The sequence below is a fragment of the Malurus melanocephalus genome, unplaced genomic scaffold (genome assembly GCF_030028575.1).
Source record: "Malurus melanocephalus ecotype Western Australia unplaced genomic scaffold, MMel_1.1 scaffold_226, whole genome shotgun sequence".
Taxonomy (NCBI): domain Eukaryota; kingdom Metazoa; phylum Chordata; class Aves; order Passeriformes; family Maluridae; genus Malurus; species Malurus melanocephalus.
The window spans coordinates 175,959-193,181 of record NW_026623458.1 but is presented as its reverse complement, the minus strand read 5'-3'; the positions used below and the strand labels follow the sequence as shown (position 1 = coordinate 193,181).

General features: G+C 38.1%; 1 protein-coding gene across 1 annotated transcript in view; it reads left to right on the top strand.

The window, feature by feature from the left end:
• The window catches only part of DGKI (diacylglycerol kinase iota), a 186,348-nt gene that overhangs the window by 120,964 nt on the left and 48,161 nt on the right, over nt 1-17,223 (top strand). Inside the window, exons 22-24 of the mRNA XM_057374488.1 lie at nt 4,027-4,127; nt 12,963-13,042; nt 14,850-14,894. Coding sequence (XP_057230471.1) covers nt 4,027-4,127; nt 12,963-13,042; nt 14,850-14,894 — 226 coding nt within the window. The remainder of the gene's footprint in view (nt 1-4,026; nt 4,128-12,962; nt 13,043-14,849; nt 14,895-17,223) is intronic.

Here is a 17,223-nt window from a genome sequence, read left to right as displayed (position 1 = left end):
TTTTTTTGGTTTTTTTTTTGTTGTTGTTTTTTTTTGTTTTTTGTTTTTTTCTTTTTTTTTAGGTAAGGAGCTTAGCAAGAGCTTTACCTAAAATACTAGTGCACTTTTGTGAAGCACTGAAAYTTGTCCATAGAAGAGATTGGATGAGTCTCCTGTGTTGTGGCAGTTCTTATATTTTTAGTACATAAATGCTGTCAGTAACACTCTTATTTTTAATGTATCACTTCCAAGCTCTGTCAATGTGATCTTGAAAGTGAGATGAATTTCTTTTTCTCTTCTGGCTACAGCTTTCCTTTTTCCAATTGTTTTAAAGAGTGGAACACTTAATTAATTTTTCATGTTTATTTMTTCTCTAGGAGACACGTAAATCATTAATCATTCATTGTCACCACAAACATCCCCTAAAAGACTGATTTTTTCACTCAAGTATTTGTTGCAGGGGGGGGAAGTAGATTTCTTTTTCTGTTTATTAAATCATGTTAAAATCTGTTTTTGTGTAGGCTAGTGCAGGCTGTATTCTTGAAGTTCAGTCAGAAATTTGTCACTGGATTCTGTRGAGTTGTTGGGCTGTTTATTCTTATTATTCCTTTCACGAAGCATAAGAAATGGTTCACTGGGTTGCTAAATAATTGAAATAGGGATTGGGGCATTCATAATTTACAATTGTGCCTTCCCAGCAGGGCAGAAGTGCAGCCAGGTGCTGTGCAGGAGTGCCAGGCTTGAGCAGGACCYGAGCTCTCCGTGCTCTGCTCTTCCCTGGGGGATTGGGAACAGGAGCAGCTTCCCAGGAAAATCAGCTGTTCTCCCATCCTGTCTGGCATCCTCTCACTTGTTGCTGGGTGATTGATAGGGGTGAGAGGAGGGAATCAAAACTCCATCAAAAGCTGAGCGTGCTTCCTGGGTGAAAGATTTYGGGGAAGATTCATATTTTAGGGTTGTGTTTAAATGAAGTCATTATAGATAATAAACATGAGCACACAGAGTGTTTGAGTTAACCCCAATCTTGATTTGCATCCTCATGAGGCAAATGACACTCAGGATTTCATTCTGTGGATTGATGTGTTTGTGGAATGAGGTTCTTAATTAAATCCTTCAGGAGGGAATGGAATTCACTCAGCTGTGCATTCAAACACATTTTGTTGACTATGTAATACACCATTTTAAAAAATAATAGGTAAGTAATTGAAATATTTTAGGTTGAATTAAAGTTTAGCAATCTCCCCAAATTTATTTAGAAATTGCTTCTATATCTGGAAAGCTTTTCTCCCTCTCTTTGCATTTGAACAAATTGTTTTCCATGGTATTCAGAAATATCTATTTTTATTAATACTGCACTAATGTTTGTTTTTGGTGACATGCATCATCCTGTAACTTACTTTTACATGGACAAGCTTACATATTTAATCTTTCTGGTTTCTGGATATACTRAGTATGTCTGAACAAAGACAAATGGATCAATTTGTATAATAATATGGATTATTATGCAATGTCTATGAAGGCTACAGGACTGTTGATAGTGGAAGTATTTTGCTCAGCTACATTAAATAGAGTTCTGTGAATGAATGAGTTAATTAGTTTGACTGATGAGGACAATACACTCTGGTGTCTATTGTCAGTCTGATAGAACAAGAAATGAATATTCCAATAATGAGTTTTACAATCAGATTTATTTTGAATAGGTAACAAAATTTAGTGACACATAATGTGTCAGCCAGTGACTATTTTAAGGGAACAAAGGGTGTTTGCAAAGARCTGATGAACAAAACCATCAAGCTTCAATTACTGAATAAATGTCTCTTTTGTGTATGTGCCAGTACACACACATTTTCAGAAATGTGTATATATGCTTACTTGTATTGTGAATATACAAATTACTTGTGACTGGACCTGGTAAGTGTATAAATCTCTATGCTGTAGAAAGGACCTCCTGGCATTGTTATTTCTGATAAAAGTTTATTTTCTATAGAAAGCTACTGTTTCCAGGGTTACATGTTTTGTTTTTTACTGAGATAGCTAAACTTTTCAAATGTTTCAAATGGCCAAGTTCTGTTTCTCTCCAGTTGTATGTTTTAGCACACAACCTGCTTATGTTGTAAGTTTAGCCTGTCTTTATAAAAATGAACTGACAGGAGGGAGAAACAGAATATCAAACTCTGGTACTTGCCAGTTGATTGCCCTCCTACACTGGACCTGCTCTTATTTCTCCTCAGAAAATACATCACACTTTGGATGGTGTGCTTGTTTTTTCTGCAGAAACAGAATCAGAGATATTCAATGCACTGATGTACCAAAAAATTACACGTTTTGCAAAAGCATGGGAAGTATCCTCTTAAATAGTTTCTAATTAAAAGATAATTTTGGAGTGTGTGTGTGTGTGTCTCCTGGAAAAACAAATACATTCTAGATTTTGCTCTTCCTTTTAGATATTTTTCTTCTTCCAGCTCCAGCAAAGACAAAGGGCTTGCTCACTTCTTTTCAGGTGAAAGGACTAATTTGATTCCAACGGTGATACTGTGCATGCAATAGGTTGCCATCGGCTTCAAGCTAGGAAATAACATTTGTTTTTTTTCCTTGCATGGCATTAGGAAGTAGCTCAGCATATCTACAGAAATCAGTGTTACCTTTCTCTCCCCTTGGTGTCCAAAAACACCACCCTGTTCTCTCTCACAGGTAGGTTGAAGGGAGGCAATTTAGCCAAGGTTTTGCAGGTGCTGCCATGAGTCCATCCTGTTTCCCTGTCTTTCCTCTCCTGCTTTCATGAGATATCCAGATTATCTGTTGTGATGATGAGTTGAAAATGARGCCTGTTGTGATTGGGCATAAGTCTACCACTGATTAATTGGTAATATTTGTAAAGAAAACTCATATTTGAGCCAGTGTTTAGAAATGAGGTAACACAGGTAATGTCTGTGAGATGTGGCTTGTTGTACACTAGCAGTGCAAATGCTGTAGGTCAAATAGTTTAAGACAAAGAAAGAAGCAAACCTGTGTATTTATGATAATACATAACATTAAAACTTTCAAAAGGCAGTGTGTATTAGTCAGTATCACTGTAGGYAGAGTCCTGTTACTAACTAGATCAAAACAAAATATAGACAGTCTTTTGGTAAAAGCACTGAATACGAAATCTGATTTATCTGACTTGGGGCTGAGTTCCCATAGGACAGACTATGTGCATTCTAGTACACAGGTTGCTGAAATTTCTTTATAAGTGGAAAATGCAARTGTGCTAAGTTAATTTGCATAGCATTCAGCTAAACCTGAAGAATCAAATAATCGATGATAGTAATGTGTAAACCCATATGAAATGAAAAAGAAAGCTTTTCTAAACAAATTTCCATCTGCATATGAACACTTAAATTTCTAGCTACTGACCTGTGCAGTCTTTCAAAATTATCTACAGTTGAGGTATCTAAATCAGACTGAAATCTGTAAACAATGAAGTTTCCATACTGCCACTTGCTTTTAAAAGTCCTCCCTGTTTCTGATTATTAAACTCACTGCTTCAGAAATCCAGTTCTCAGTCACATTTTTGTTGACTKTTTCCCAGAACAGAGATGCTGGATCAGGATCCTTCAGTGATGTGGTGTGGATGCACTCATGGGGAGAGGAATGGTTATTGTGAGATACTTCCCAAGGTGTCTTTTCAAGCCTTGAAATTCAAATTGTCAAATCTGCTGGCTGTGGTAGGGTTCTAAGAACGTACAAAAAGTTGAACTGGAGAAGGGGAGGGGTGAGAGAACTGTAGGAGTGTGAGAACTCAGAGTAACCTTTMCAGTTTCAGGTCACACCAACAGCAAATGGGATCCTTGATCTTGCTTATTCTTTAAGATGTAATGTCCATGCTGTTATGCAGTAGAAAGTCACAATTTTAAATGCAGGAATATCCCTGTGGGGACTTGACCCAGTTTTGAAGAGGCTCATTCTTTTTCTTCTTTCAGGGAAGATTGAAATCCCTTCGTATCCTGTTTTCCTTTGCACTTCTAGGGAATACTTTGTCAAAGAAGCTTTTTTCTTTTCTTGCAGTCCTCATTCCATCCCAGATCGCCTGCGGATCAGAGTGAACAGGATTAATTTACAAGAATATGAGGGGCTACATTATGACAAGGAAAAACTCCGGGAAGCGTGTAAGTCAGAAGMAGCCAGATTGTGGCTCCTTTTGGTAGAACATTCTGTACAAATCTTACATTGACCAAAACAGCCAAAAATAACAACAAAAAAAAACCCCCCAAAACATAGAGTCAAGCATACATTTTTGGATGAGTAAAGTGTATGCCAATCTATCTGTGCATATGTAAAAATGTATTTTCTTTATATAAATAGCCCCTATAAAGATCTTGCATGGAGATTCCACCTGCTTTCTTACTTGTCTATGCCTTTGCAATCTGATTTTATTTACTGTAAAATATGTTTTTCATATATTTTATTCGTGTCTTTCTGATGGTTCTGCTGGCTTTCTAATATATGAATCTGCTCCAGGTTTTATGGTTAGCATCCGATTTCAAACTGAGTGGGAGAATCATTTGATATTGAGAATGTGCACTGACCTGAAACATGGTTCTTGCCCAGGTACATTTATCTTGGGGAGCAARTCTGGCTTCCCCACACCCTCATTCTTTACCAGCCTTCAGTTTTCCATTTCAGAGAATAATCTCTGTTTTGTTTGCTCRTGTAATGGTTTAATTACCGTGTTCAGGGGTAAGTCAAAAGCAGACAGTGGTTGCTTTGGAAACATTGATGATGACAATCTGCACGTAAAAAATGGAGTTCCTTTCCTTGGTGACACACAGAGTCATTAATCAATGAGGGACAGAGCTGCTTCTGATAACAATTTAATAGTCTTGTTATGCATCTGGCTCATTATTCATATTAAATTACAAGCACGACTGTTTGTTGTGCAACAAAGCTTCAGTTCCTCTGTAATGCAGAGTGCTCTGGTAATTACAGGATGACAATCCTTTTAATTGGTTTGCTTATCTTATTGTTGGAAGATAGTTAAACTGTTTCCATTTCACTCTTCCAGTTCCACCCCTCCTCATCCTACCATCCCTCCTAACAACAGAAGAATTGATATGGCTTAAATTTTAATRTAAGACTTGACAGCCTTAACTGAGGTTTCTGTTAGTGGATTTTGGTCATATTTAAAGCMATCAAAGCCTTCTTCACTGGACTGAGAAGAATTTTAACAGGATCAGGATTATTCCTCACTGGAGGAGAATTTGCTTCAAGTTTAAATTGAGAGTTTGACYTTGAGTAGATTTCAGGGCTCATTGAACACATAACTCTCCAATGCTATCAGAAGCATTTGGTTCATTTGAGGGTTTCCCATATGAGGAGAACCATCCTCAGCCACCCTTTTTCTGTGTCTGTAGTTAGCATATRTGATGTCCTTAGGAGCCATTACATGTTCTGACACAAAATACACAACTTCTTACAGTAGTGTCACTGCAGTGGTAATTGTGTATTTATGTTATTTATCACCTGCCAAAATTAATAATGATAACCTTAGAAGAAAATACCAGTGATCTAACATCTCAATTTTAGATTTTATACATATTTGGTCACTTAGTAAGAGTGTGCTTAAGAGGCTCTCATTGTAAAAATGACAGAGGTGCTGGTTTCCTCTGTAGCTCTGGTGTGTRTGGATGTCTCACCAGAGGGTTGCAGGAGACCAAGTTTAGGTTCTTGTTCAATCTTTGGCAGAATACCTGCAACTGAATTCCAGAATGCTGAACTTGATATCCATTCGCCATCCACAAGGATTAAAAGCACTTCTACCTCCCTAAATAATTTGGGAGCAAAGCAGAATCTCACAGCAATCTGTACAGGAAAAGGAAGCCAGTTAATAAGGAGTTATCCCTGAAGGAAGAATAGCAAAGAAGCTATTATGGTTTTTGCCGTTCCATGTCTCTATAATACAGTTTTGAAAGCTCTGACCTCAGTGTAATAATCTGGATCATTTTAACTCACAGTAAATACATTTAAGTCCCCTTCTTTGCTTGAAATAGTGATTTGAATCTATGAACTATTTCACCTGAGGTTGCACTTCCTGACATACAGGAGCTCATGATRCAAACTGTTTCATGAAGATTAATCTTCACTCTGCTGGAGGTAGACACCTCATTTTGAAAGCCTCCAGAACGATTAAAAAATGTCATTTTGTCCTCTGAAGGGCATGACTGTCCTTAGCTCATTCTCCTTTTGTTGTTTTCTACTTTTCTTGTCAATGCAGCTGGCATTTAACCAAGATGCAGTTTCTGAATTGTCCCTTTCTTCCCTCCCCTTGCTGCTTCTTTTCTCCTGTCAGCATCTCAGTATTGTGTGGGGGATGATTAATGATGGTCCAGAGGATGCTCATTGATCCTTCAGTGAGGAGGGATGAATGCTTCCATGCAGCATTTTCAGAAAGGGATATATGTTGGCATTTTAGTTATGTTGTAATGTTCTTCACTGCAAATGTAGTTGTCTTTTCTAACACCTCCTTATTCATGTCCCAAGCATTTGTCACCTAGTCACGAGCTGCATCATCTCTGGCCAATATGAGAGTTGTACATTGCAATGACCATCACTAAGATTATCTTATTCAACAAATGAGCTGGACTGATGCTTTTAGRTGGACAGAATTTAATTCTTTCTCTCTTGCCTGCTTATCTTGTGTGCATTCTCTCTGGCTTCTTGTTACAGCAAGGAAGTGTGATCCRAAGCAGTGCTGTGGGTAAACAATTGAGTTATTTTTAAAACAACAAAATCTTTCTCTGTGACACCCTATTTTCTCCTTTCAAATATTATTAAGAATTTCCTGACAATGGAGGCATGTGCAGAAACTAATTATGTTAAAAAAAAAAAAAAAGAAATTAGCAACAAACAAACCAAACGTAGGGACACTAGTGACCTTGTGATCTTCAATGCTTCTTAGTCCTTCCTAGCAGCACCATTTCAGATTTGCACCATAAAAATGTATCAGTGAAATAACTCACCATAAGCAGTAASTGAGCAGCTGTGGGATTTTTTATAGGGTGTGTCATCCCTTGCTGTCCTTAGTTTGCTGTGTATGCTCTGGCCATTGAGAACAATCTCAGCTTCCTCAATACCGTGAAGATTAAGGAGGAATCATACCCAATTGTGGTGATGACAGTATCAGAAATAATTCTCAGCCCTGTGTCAGCTCTGCCTTTCCCACACTTCCCTTTACACAGTTCCTTATCTCCTTTTGACGAGCATGCTAGATTCATAAGAAATTTTAAAAGATAATTTAGTTCCATGTGTATAACAATTGGACTGGCTGTAACCTATCAATCCTTTTCTGTGTGGCCTCCTTGCTTTTTTGCTGTAATATGATGGGATCTTAACCTCGAATTCTTGTCTCTTTGATAATCTGTCGCTAAATGTCTCTGTCTTTAATATCTGTGAGTTATCTGAGGGTTTTGGGGTCATCCTAGGGGTTCTTATCAGATACACAGAGTGACAAACTTGTGACAATGTGATGTGCACATGTACAGTGATACTGCAGATTCTTCATACCAAAAATGCACTTAAAATCCTTGATCTGTCAAAGATGTTCTGACTCCTTAAAACTTAAGGATATGATAGGGGAAGGTAATTTGGAGACTAGACTTCATGTGATTTTGAACAACTAGCTAAGTAAGAAAAGGTCAGCACTTAGAACTTGGTATTTATATCCTGAATATATAATATAAAAAGCAGAATATATAAAATATAAAAGGAGCAGAAAACTTCCTGATGAATCCTGAATGAAATATGCTCATCTTGGGAAGCAACTTTGAGCTGGATGGATTTAGAAGAGGCAGGCTGTGCTGCTGGAAGCCTCGTTTATCCTGTAAAGGAAGCACCAATGGGCATTTATTTGTCAGGAGATCCCTTGGGGCACAGGGAGAAGCTCCATAAGAGGCAGCATTGTCTTCACTCTGCTTGGAAGGCAGTGCCATTCTCTAACAACTTTGTTTTGTCAATATGTGTTGTGTACACATTAGCTAATTTAGGCATTTCTTCGTCTYGGTGTTTTAATAAGAGCTGAAGCTGAGAGGGATTGGATGGATTGCTTAAAGCCACCCAGTAAAATGAAAYCAAGAGGATTAGAAGTCAATAGTGAGTTAAATATTGGGAATTGTTCTTGCCTGAGCTTGGAGGAAGGAGTAAACCCAAACCTTTGAAATTTCATATCACAGAGTTATAGAATCATGGAATTATGTGAGTGGGAAGGGATCTTTAGAGATTATCTAATTCCAGCCCACTGTCCTGGGCAAGGAACCCTTCCATGAGAGAGCTGCTCAAAGCTCCTCACCCTGAACTCTCCCAGGGGTGGGACATCCACCACTTCTCTGGGCAMCCCATTCCAGTGGCTTGTCACTCTCATTGTRAAGAGTTTCTTCCTAATATCTAATCTAAATYTACCTTGTCTTGACACCTCACAGGGCATTTCAGTACAGTCCTCTGCCTTTTGGGGTACGGGGAAATTGTCCTGTGTAAGTTTTCCATCTTCTTTAAACTAGAAGAGATGGGCAGTATTCCAAATAGATAAAAATTTATATTTACCTTAGAGGAGTGGGGAGAAACAAGAATATTAAGTTCCTTTTCAAACTTTCCAGGAAATCACACTGTAGTTTGCCTTTCTTTTATGGATTTTTCTTTGAGCTTCTTCTATTCATATTCTACTTGTGTGTTTCCTTAGTGCTTTTCTGATTTGATTTCCTCTWACTTTTTCAGTCCTGGTTGTCCCCTTTGGATAACTCATCCCACACACATCCTGCCTGTCTTAGTCTGTCGCTGCACACCTCAGAGCTGAGGTTCCTGTTCTTTTTCTTTACCCTAAATACTTATTCGTTGTTTATCCAGATCTCTGCTGTCCACTCTTAGTCCCAATATCCATTCCCAGCCAGTTTCAATTCCCAGCTCTTAATTTTTTTTCCTATAATCTGTTCCTTTCTGTGTGGTGTTTGGCACAGGTTCTCTCTTCCTTTGACTTGGGCAKCTTCTTCCCTTTTGGGGCAGGGAATTGGAGAATCACTGAGAGACTGTAGGGGCTGGGTGCCTCTTCAAACATGGTCTGGTTTAATCTGATAACTTGTACTGTGTTTTACCTCCTTATATGTGAGGAATTTTTCAAGTGGGCTAAAAAACTAGTAACCAATGAACCTGGGGAGAATTGGGTGTTCTCAGTATCATAAGCAGAAGGGATCTGAGGAGACACATGGCTTAGATTTGTGTGGTAAGAAAATCACTTTGCACAAACTCAGTTTTATTAAAACCGTGCTGGGGAAAGCCAGACAGCTTAATATAAATGTCTGAATATTTTATAAWTCTCTACCAAGAATTTACTTGATCRGTCCTTCMTATTCTTAATATCAGTGGAAGCCATGAGGAAAATGGCATTCTTATGAGATATTCAGTAGTGAGGATCCTTTATTTGTTGCATTAAGCATTTACAGTCCAGTGTCTAATCTCCCCAGTCCCCTGAGGTATCAAAATCAGAACGAGTTTTCCTGGCATTCAGATCTACYGTAATGTTCTATCTCGAGGCTGTTTTGTTTGGGATTTCAGTGGGTTAATCATGGTATTAAGATCACAAATTGAATCCTTTCATAACAATAAACAGAGAAGTTAATTGAATTTTGTAACRTATTTGGGCTTCCTTCATTTGTGTCCTCAATACTATTAAAGAGTTCACTAGCTCTAGGTATTCAGCATAATGGGCACTTAATAGGGGGAAGATTTGTTTGTTTATGAATTCCATAGCTAATTTCATGAGGACTTAGGAAATCACTCCTAATCTTGCAGTTAATTAGAACACCACGGTGGCCAGAGTGCTGCATCCACCCAGCCCTCCTCCTGCTGATACTGGGTTTGGGTCAGCCTTGCTAGGAACAAAAACCTTCCTGCACTACTGGTTCAGATTATGGAGCCTGCCTGTCTCATTTCCTGRGGTTCTTGCACTGCTGCTCATCACAGCTGCCTGGACAAAGTCCTTTTTCATCATTCAGGGAGCACAAATGAGTTGGGAGCTGGATGCAAGTGGCCAGAAGAGCAGGCGCCTCAGGAGAAAAATATCTGGCGCTTGAATGCTGTGGCTTGGCTCAGGATCTGAGACTCTCCCTTATTTTTGGCACATTCACACGTGTGGGTTTATCCATGTAGTCACAGTGTGTGGGTACATGGAAAATTGCTTTGTAGTGTTCTTCATGTGTTTGCCCTCCCACCTCTCMCTGGGATCTCCAGTGATCCCCTGTGCTGTCCTCATCCTCCTCCACACAGCAAATGCTCCTTCAGTCCTGGCTGAAAGTATCCACAATGTTACCGACTCCTGTGCACTTTGATTTGGCCTTTAGCTGATTTATCATCAATTAACTCATTTCACCTCTATTTCATTGTGTTACACTATTTGTAGAATGAGCAACAACCCCATAGTTTCAATCCCATTATCAATTGCTAAACGTTTGCTTTTGTTTTGGAGCAGTAATTGTTGTGAAGCACTTTGCAAGCCTTRGCTGTGTGGTGCATTTTGATTGCTTGTTGTGGTTTAGGATAAAAAGGGCTGTGAACGTTTTCCTTGCTGAAAGACAAATGGGTCTTGCAAAAGGAGCCAACCAAGCAACAAACAAACAAGCAACAGCAACAAAATTGGAAWGCAGCATTTTAGCATAGACTGTAGTTTTATCCAGTAATGACTTTAAAGGTTTTCCAAAGGATATGATCCATATCGAATGGAACCATTTGAGACTCACCTCACACATTTATCCCTTAGCTAGCCATTGACCCCAAAAGCCACAGATGATGCTAATTCATGATTTCCAAACAGCTAAGGCAGCACTTTTTTCTTRAGGAAAATGTCACACAGCCCAGAGTTTCAGAATTGTTCTTTGACCGCTAAGAACCTGTATGGCATAATGTAATTAAAGTTCTGAATCACTACTTCTTCACCCATTAGAKGAGACCCATAAAGTATCACCACTAAGGTATCTGTAGCATGCTATTTTTTTTTTTCTTTTTAGACATTTTGGTGGATTTCTCTAGAATTACAAATGTTTTAAGATGCTTCTCCTTCATGCTGTCATGAATGGTGATAGTTATGGATCCCAATTCTGTTCTCTGYGTTGTTTTGTCAGATCAAAGCTTTAGTCCTCATTAAGTTTCTAAAATTTAGACAAAATCTGTGGTGACAGTCTGTAACTCCCTCATGCTCTGGAGGTGTAGCCGTGTCTGCTGCAATTCAGTTTTTAGTGCTATAAATGAGTTTAATGAACACTTCTCTCAGTCAAGGCTGAGAGCAGAGGGATCTGCTCAGTTGAAATTAGATAGCTGTTAAGAGCTCTCTGCAAAGAGATTGAGGGTCTCCTGCCACAGCAGGTTGAGCAATTATAAACACTACTCAAAAAGAATCTGTGTGTAACCCTGAGCACTGCAGTGTGTGAAGCAAATCCTGATTTTGACCCTCCTTCCTCTCACTTGTGTCTGAGTGTCTGTTGTGTAATGAAAGAATCTGCAGCTCTTCAGGAGCGCTGTTCCCACCTGGCCATTCTCAAAATGTGCAGGAGTTATGCCATGGCTATTGGATGTCAGTGTTGTCTCAGGAGATGTGTGAGCTCTTCCCATCTTCTCACCTGTTCCTTTACATTCTTCTTTTTCCCTCCAGCATTTTTTTCCCTGCTTCTGGTTTTCCACAGTTATTCTGCTGTTCAGTTTGCCTCCCAAACACAGCTCTGCCATTATTGAGCCCTGTGCTATCTCCACAGTCACCTTGACTGCAGCAAGTCTCCWGCTTTTCTCCCTGGAAACCACTGAGATCCTTTTTGGTGGACCAGAAAAACAGGAGCTCAGCTCCCCAATATCTTTTAGTCTGTCTTGTTCTCTTTTTAGAATGAAGAGCTTGTCAGTTCTTAAACATCTCTCCCCCTTAATCAACTTCTTTTCAACAGCAGGAAGGGCTGCAGCACAATTGTGTTTTCTATTTATCTYAGAAACCTTGGTGATTTTATGTTGCTGCTCGTTATCTAGTTATCAAAATTGTTCATGAGTTGATATTCTGTTCTCCTTCTGGAATATTTCATGTGAGGATTTAAATATCTTTCCTGCTGCTGCCATAATTTTTTTGGCCATTATTTGACTAAAGACCCTACAGGGAGGAAAAAAGAACTTAATTYAGTTCTGCAAAATCAGGTACTCAGRAGTTTTAACTTGTTTTCTTTTTATTTAATGAGAACTTAGTAGGCAGTTCTCTTGGTACTTTTCTTGTAGGCTCACTTTTTTTTCTTTTATTATATTCTTTATTATTAATTTTATTTTTCTTTGTGGATTTGTTTTGAACTGGTTTTGGTGGTGAGAACAGAATGACAGTGGAGACCTCCCTCCTGTTATTGAAGTTTTGCCCTAACCTGAAGAGAATTTTTTTCTGTATTTTCAAAAGTTACCTTTTCTTTTTTTCCTGACCAGATATGGAGATGTGTCAGTTTTGTAGGTAAATGGAATAATATCTGTTTTGATTTGAAAGCAGCCTTACATCAAAATAGCATGGCTTTGGATAGTTTTCTCTGAACTCAGGCTGTGACTTCTATTGCTTTAAATCTGTAGACTTTGAGTTCTGGGAATGAAATATTACTCTTATTTCAAGGTATAAGGGTGCCCGCCTAAACTCTTGCTCTGGGGTATTTTCCTTTGTTTTGTGAATAATATTTGATGTTCAGATCTGAAAATKAATTACACAATTTCACTGAATATATTTTGGCTTCTTTCACGAAGCCATGAAAGTTGAAAATTAAATAATTGATAATTATAAATGGGTGAAAATAATATGCTCCTGCTTTTAAATAGCTGTTAAGATTTAGATAGTAGTAAACTTTAATGAGGATATTAAAAAAAAAAAAACAAAGCTGGAGCCCATTGCAAGTCTGTWACAACTCAAGAGACTTCAGTTAAAGAGGTTTTTCTTTGTTTTTTGATTTTTTTTTCAGCCATTCCCCTAGGAATCATAGTTGTCCGAGGGGACTGTGACTTGGAAACTTGTCGTATGTACATCGACCGTCTGCAAGAGGTGAGGCCTTTGTGAATTCAGGTATCATTTACCAATCTATTTTATGCTTCTTTCAGTTCTGAGTGCAGGGGTCTAAAAATTGCAAAAAACATCTATCAAGAGTATTGCAGTTTGCTTACCACTGACACCAAAATTCTAGAGTTAAGATATGGTGGTAAAAGTACTGAAAAATATTCCCTGAAAAACAGGAAATTAAAAATCACACTGATTCCTTTTAAATGATAACAGAATTGAAGTGAATGGGTGTGTTTACTTCTCCCTGATTTACAATGGAGTAGCAGGGTTCTCCATATACCTCATTGAACATAAATTATGGATTAGAAAGTGTGTTATGCAAGGATAAACATTGTGGTATTTGAGTGGGTCTAATTATGCAAATGTCATTCTCTAATGCTGTCATGGAGTAATCTGAGACACCACTAAACACTGCAAGTATCAATATCAGATATTTTCAAAGACACAGAAATGTGTGTTCATGCAGCTAACAATGGTGTTACTGTCTTGAACACCTTCCTGGTGAGAGATCATTCTACAATATAGATATTTCTGTCAATACAGGTATTTCTGTATTTAGTACAGAATGCATTCAGTATCAGTAGAGCCTCATTACCCAAGGCATTTTAACTGGGAATGCCTTTAATGATAAAACMAATGGATTGTCATTAATGTATTGTCTCTGATTGTTTTCAGTCTCTTAGTGATAGCTTTCARAAGCATTTACAAGTCTGAGGACTTTGCATTTTTAAACAATTTATATATTTACATGTATAACAAGTTAYAAATTKTTGGTCTAATTTACATAGGARCTATAAATCTCAAACCTTCCATTGRCTTCCTATAAGTTTTGGAGCTCWKCCCTTGCAGTCTGTATATGAKCCTTATTSTCACTTCAGGCTTTCASTGCTGTGCATTTCAGCCAGGATTCCCTTCATCAAATGCATTTCTGGACATTCAGACCTGGAACATGGCTATTATTATCAGAGATAAAACCATATTGTGAGGTGGTGCATATTTGAAGTATCCAGTGCAGAAAATGAATTAGARTTATAATCTCATGCTGGGTTCAGAAAGTTTTAAGTACAACCCTGAAGGAAGCACATCTAGATAAGGGTTGAATTACCACCCATCATGGCTGTGAGGACCTGTGTTTCTCCCAACATTTTGCAAAGTTTGTACAACTTTTTTGTGTGTGTGCTTGATGTGGAATCGAGATGCCAAGGTTTCCTGGGCTCTGCCAACTTGTGTGCTGCTGGAGGGCAATGGTCTGCAGGCCAGGCTCTTTGGCAGACTGTGTCATGAGCTATAACTATGGGACAAAATCTCTATTAAAATAAATTAGATTCCTGAACCCTGCTAAATGTCAGGATCAATCCGATATGACCTTTTTGGAGTCAGGTTGTCTTAAAATAGAGAGGATTGTCAGTGGTTTTCTTTAGTGCATTAATCACCAGAAATATTTGCAAAAATGTCTTACAGCTTTTTGACATTTTTTCATTAGTTTTGTTGCAGATATTCTAACTTTAGATAGTTCCCATGGAACAAATAGACTTTGTAACATGGTAAAAATACATTAGTGTAATATCTATATTTTTGAGACTATTTTTTKGGCCAAATGCACACAAATCTAAATTGTAAGTGAGCTTTCCTTGGTTATTCTGTGGTTTTTGTTCCATATGCTTAAAACCAGTGGCAAATACTTCCAAAGTAATTTGTGTTTGCTCAATCACTTCAGGTAGTAGAACTGTGAACAGCTCTTGTTGTTGCTTTAATCTTTTTCATCATTGCTGTGTCTTTCACCCCCTGCTAGGAYCTACAGTCAGTAACTTCTACTACCCAGAGAGTTCATTACCAGGTAAGATAAGCTTTCCTTTCAGTATCAGAACAAAAAGAGACTSGAAAATGGGAACTGCACCCTTTTCCTTTGAACCCATAATTTCTTGGGTGAAATGCCCATAGGTCAGATGAATTTCCAATTACCTGATTATTTTATTTACCCTTAAATATTGGAAGCTCATTCTGCTTTTGCTTGGACAAGCTTTATGGAATCACCTTTAAAATTAGCACAGCATGATGATGTGAGTGATATTGCAATAGCAGGATTTTGCATATTGAAATGAATGAAAAAATGTGTCCTGTAGGACAAAGGACAAGAGTAAAACTGTTTCTCCATCTGAGAAACTAAGCAATAACATGTTATATTGCAAAGATATTGTAGAAAAGTCTGAGGAAAAAAAGAAGGGTGTTTTAGCAGGCCTGACCTGTTAATARTTCTGTACAGGACCATAATTAACTTTTAACACAATCTTCAAGGTAATCTTTTGGTCTATCCTAAGCACCAGTGTGTTTTCTGCATGAGATAAATAGGTTTTAGGGTGGATAGTTTTAAAAATTGGTGGTTTTTGTGTTTTACAACTTTATTCTGCAGCACAGATCTTGCCTTTTCAGTTGGAAGTATCRTTTAAGAATGTGTATTTCTCTCAGCAAAAAGATTCATTTTAGAGCACTTAAACTGGAAATAAACTAATTGAGACTGACTCTAATGACTCCTGAAATGATCTGATATTAGCACAGAGACTTGGCACAAACTATGGGCAGTTTACAGAGTGCTAAGGATCACAGGATGAGTTTACATGGTGTTGATAGCATTTTCCTGGAAATAACAATGCAAGTCCTGTTGGATCAGCACCAATGAGTTCACTGAGAAAATGTCCCAAGATCCAGCTGACAGGGACCAGTTGTGGTGAAATTGCAGATAATTTCTTTGTGGTTAATGRTTACCTGGGTGACACAGAATTCCAGTTTCATGAGAATGCCTGCAGATGCACTGACTGCAGATACTGTAAGAAAATGCAATTTGGCATGTTTTCCTGGAGTTGCYTTCTTTATATGAGTTCATGGTTTGTTATCTTTGTTTCCCTATCCAATGCTAACCTCATATTCTTGACATTTCCATCAATCATTGCCCTGGAACTGAGTTTTAGAACAGTGTTAGTGTCTAGCAAATTGGCTAATAAACCAGCATGTACAATTCTGTTCCACTCATTATAAATTAGCCTAAGTGGCTGCTGACTGCTCCATGCGTAGGAAACTGCCTGAGGTAAAATGAACTAAATCTGTGTGTATGGGGAGAKCTACAAGAGAGTATGAAATGTCACAAATCAGCTCCATACTTGGCTCCAACCTCTGCAGTTACAGCAGTGCATAAATTACTTGCCTGCCCATCTTCTCCAGTGCACAGCAGTGTGAAATCCCTAACATACCATTCATTTTTCATGATGCTTTGTTTTAAATGGACCCCTCTCTGTTTTGCCTTCAGCACTTATTTGTCTAGGATTCTTCATTGTTTCATTTTTTTTTTTTCTCAGTGGGTCATTTCTGCAGATTGTCTTGTTAGGTTAATTTTGAGGTTTGTTCCATATTTGTTGGTGTCCCTCTACTCATTATAGAAATGGGATAAAGCGAGGGATAAAGGGCTACAGAAATGGGATAAAGGGCATGAAGAGGGTGCTTGAGTTGATGGAACTGCCTTCATACCTCACTAATAAGATGTCATGGGTACTTTTAAGTCTCTTAAATGCAGTTCTCTTGTGTGATTCCACTGTAGTTCAAAACACAGGCAGCCAGCAGACATAATAGCAAACCCAGGTGCAAATGAGAAAAAATATACTGTGTTTTTTTTCTCATTCTGTTTTGTTTCTCTAATGAGTTTAATGCTCACAAAATACCATTCTCATGGGCCTTAGACTCTGCAATCTCTGTAGCTGAACTGTAATGAAATCTTGGAGGGAGTTTATCACAGTATGCAATTTGTGACTTGATGTTTACCAGCGGTATTCCTATCTTCATTTGCTCAGCATTACATACTCTATGAATTTTTACTCATCTCTCCTCTTTTTACAGACTACATTTTAGCACCCACCGTTAGATATTCTCTTCCTTTTGTCCTCTGTGTTGCAGTCCCCTCYTTTCCATGCAGACTGGACTAAATATTAAGATAAATAAAGCTTTGTGCATGCAGGTACATTGATGTTATCAACCTAAGAGATTTCTCTGATCCTTGATCCTCCCACGAGCACCCAAGTGGCAATAAAATCACACCTGGAAACCCCACAACTCCTTTAGTCCATATTAGAGAAAGTTGTATTTTAAATGTGATTCTGAGATGGGTTATTTGATCCCCA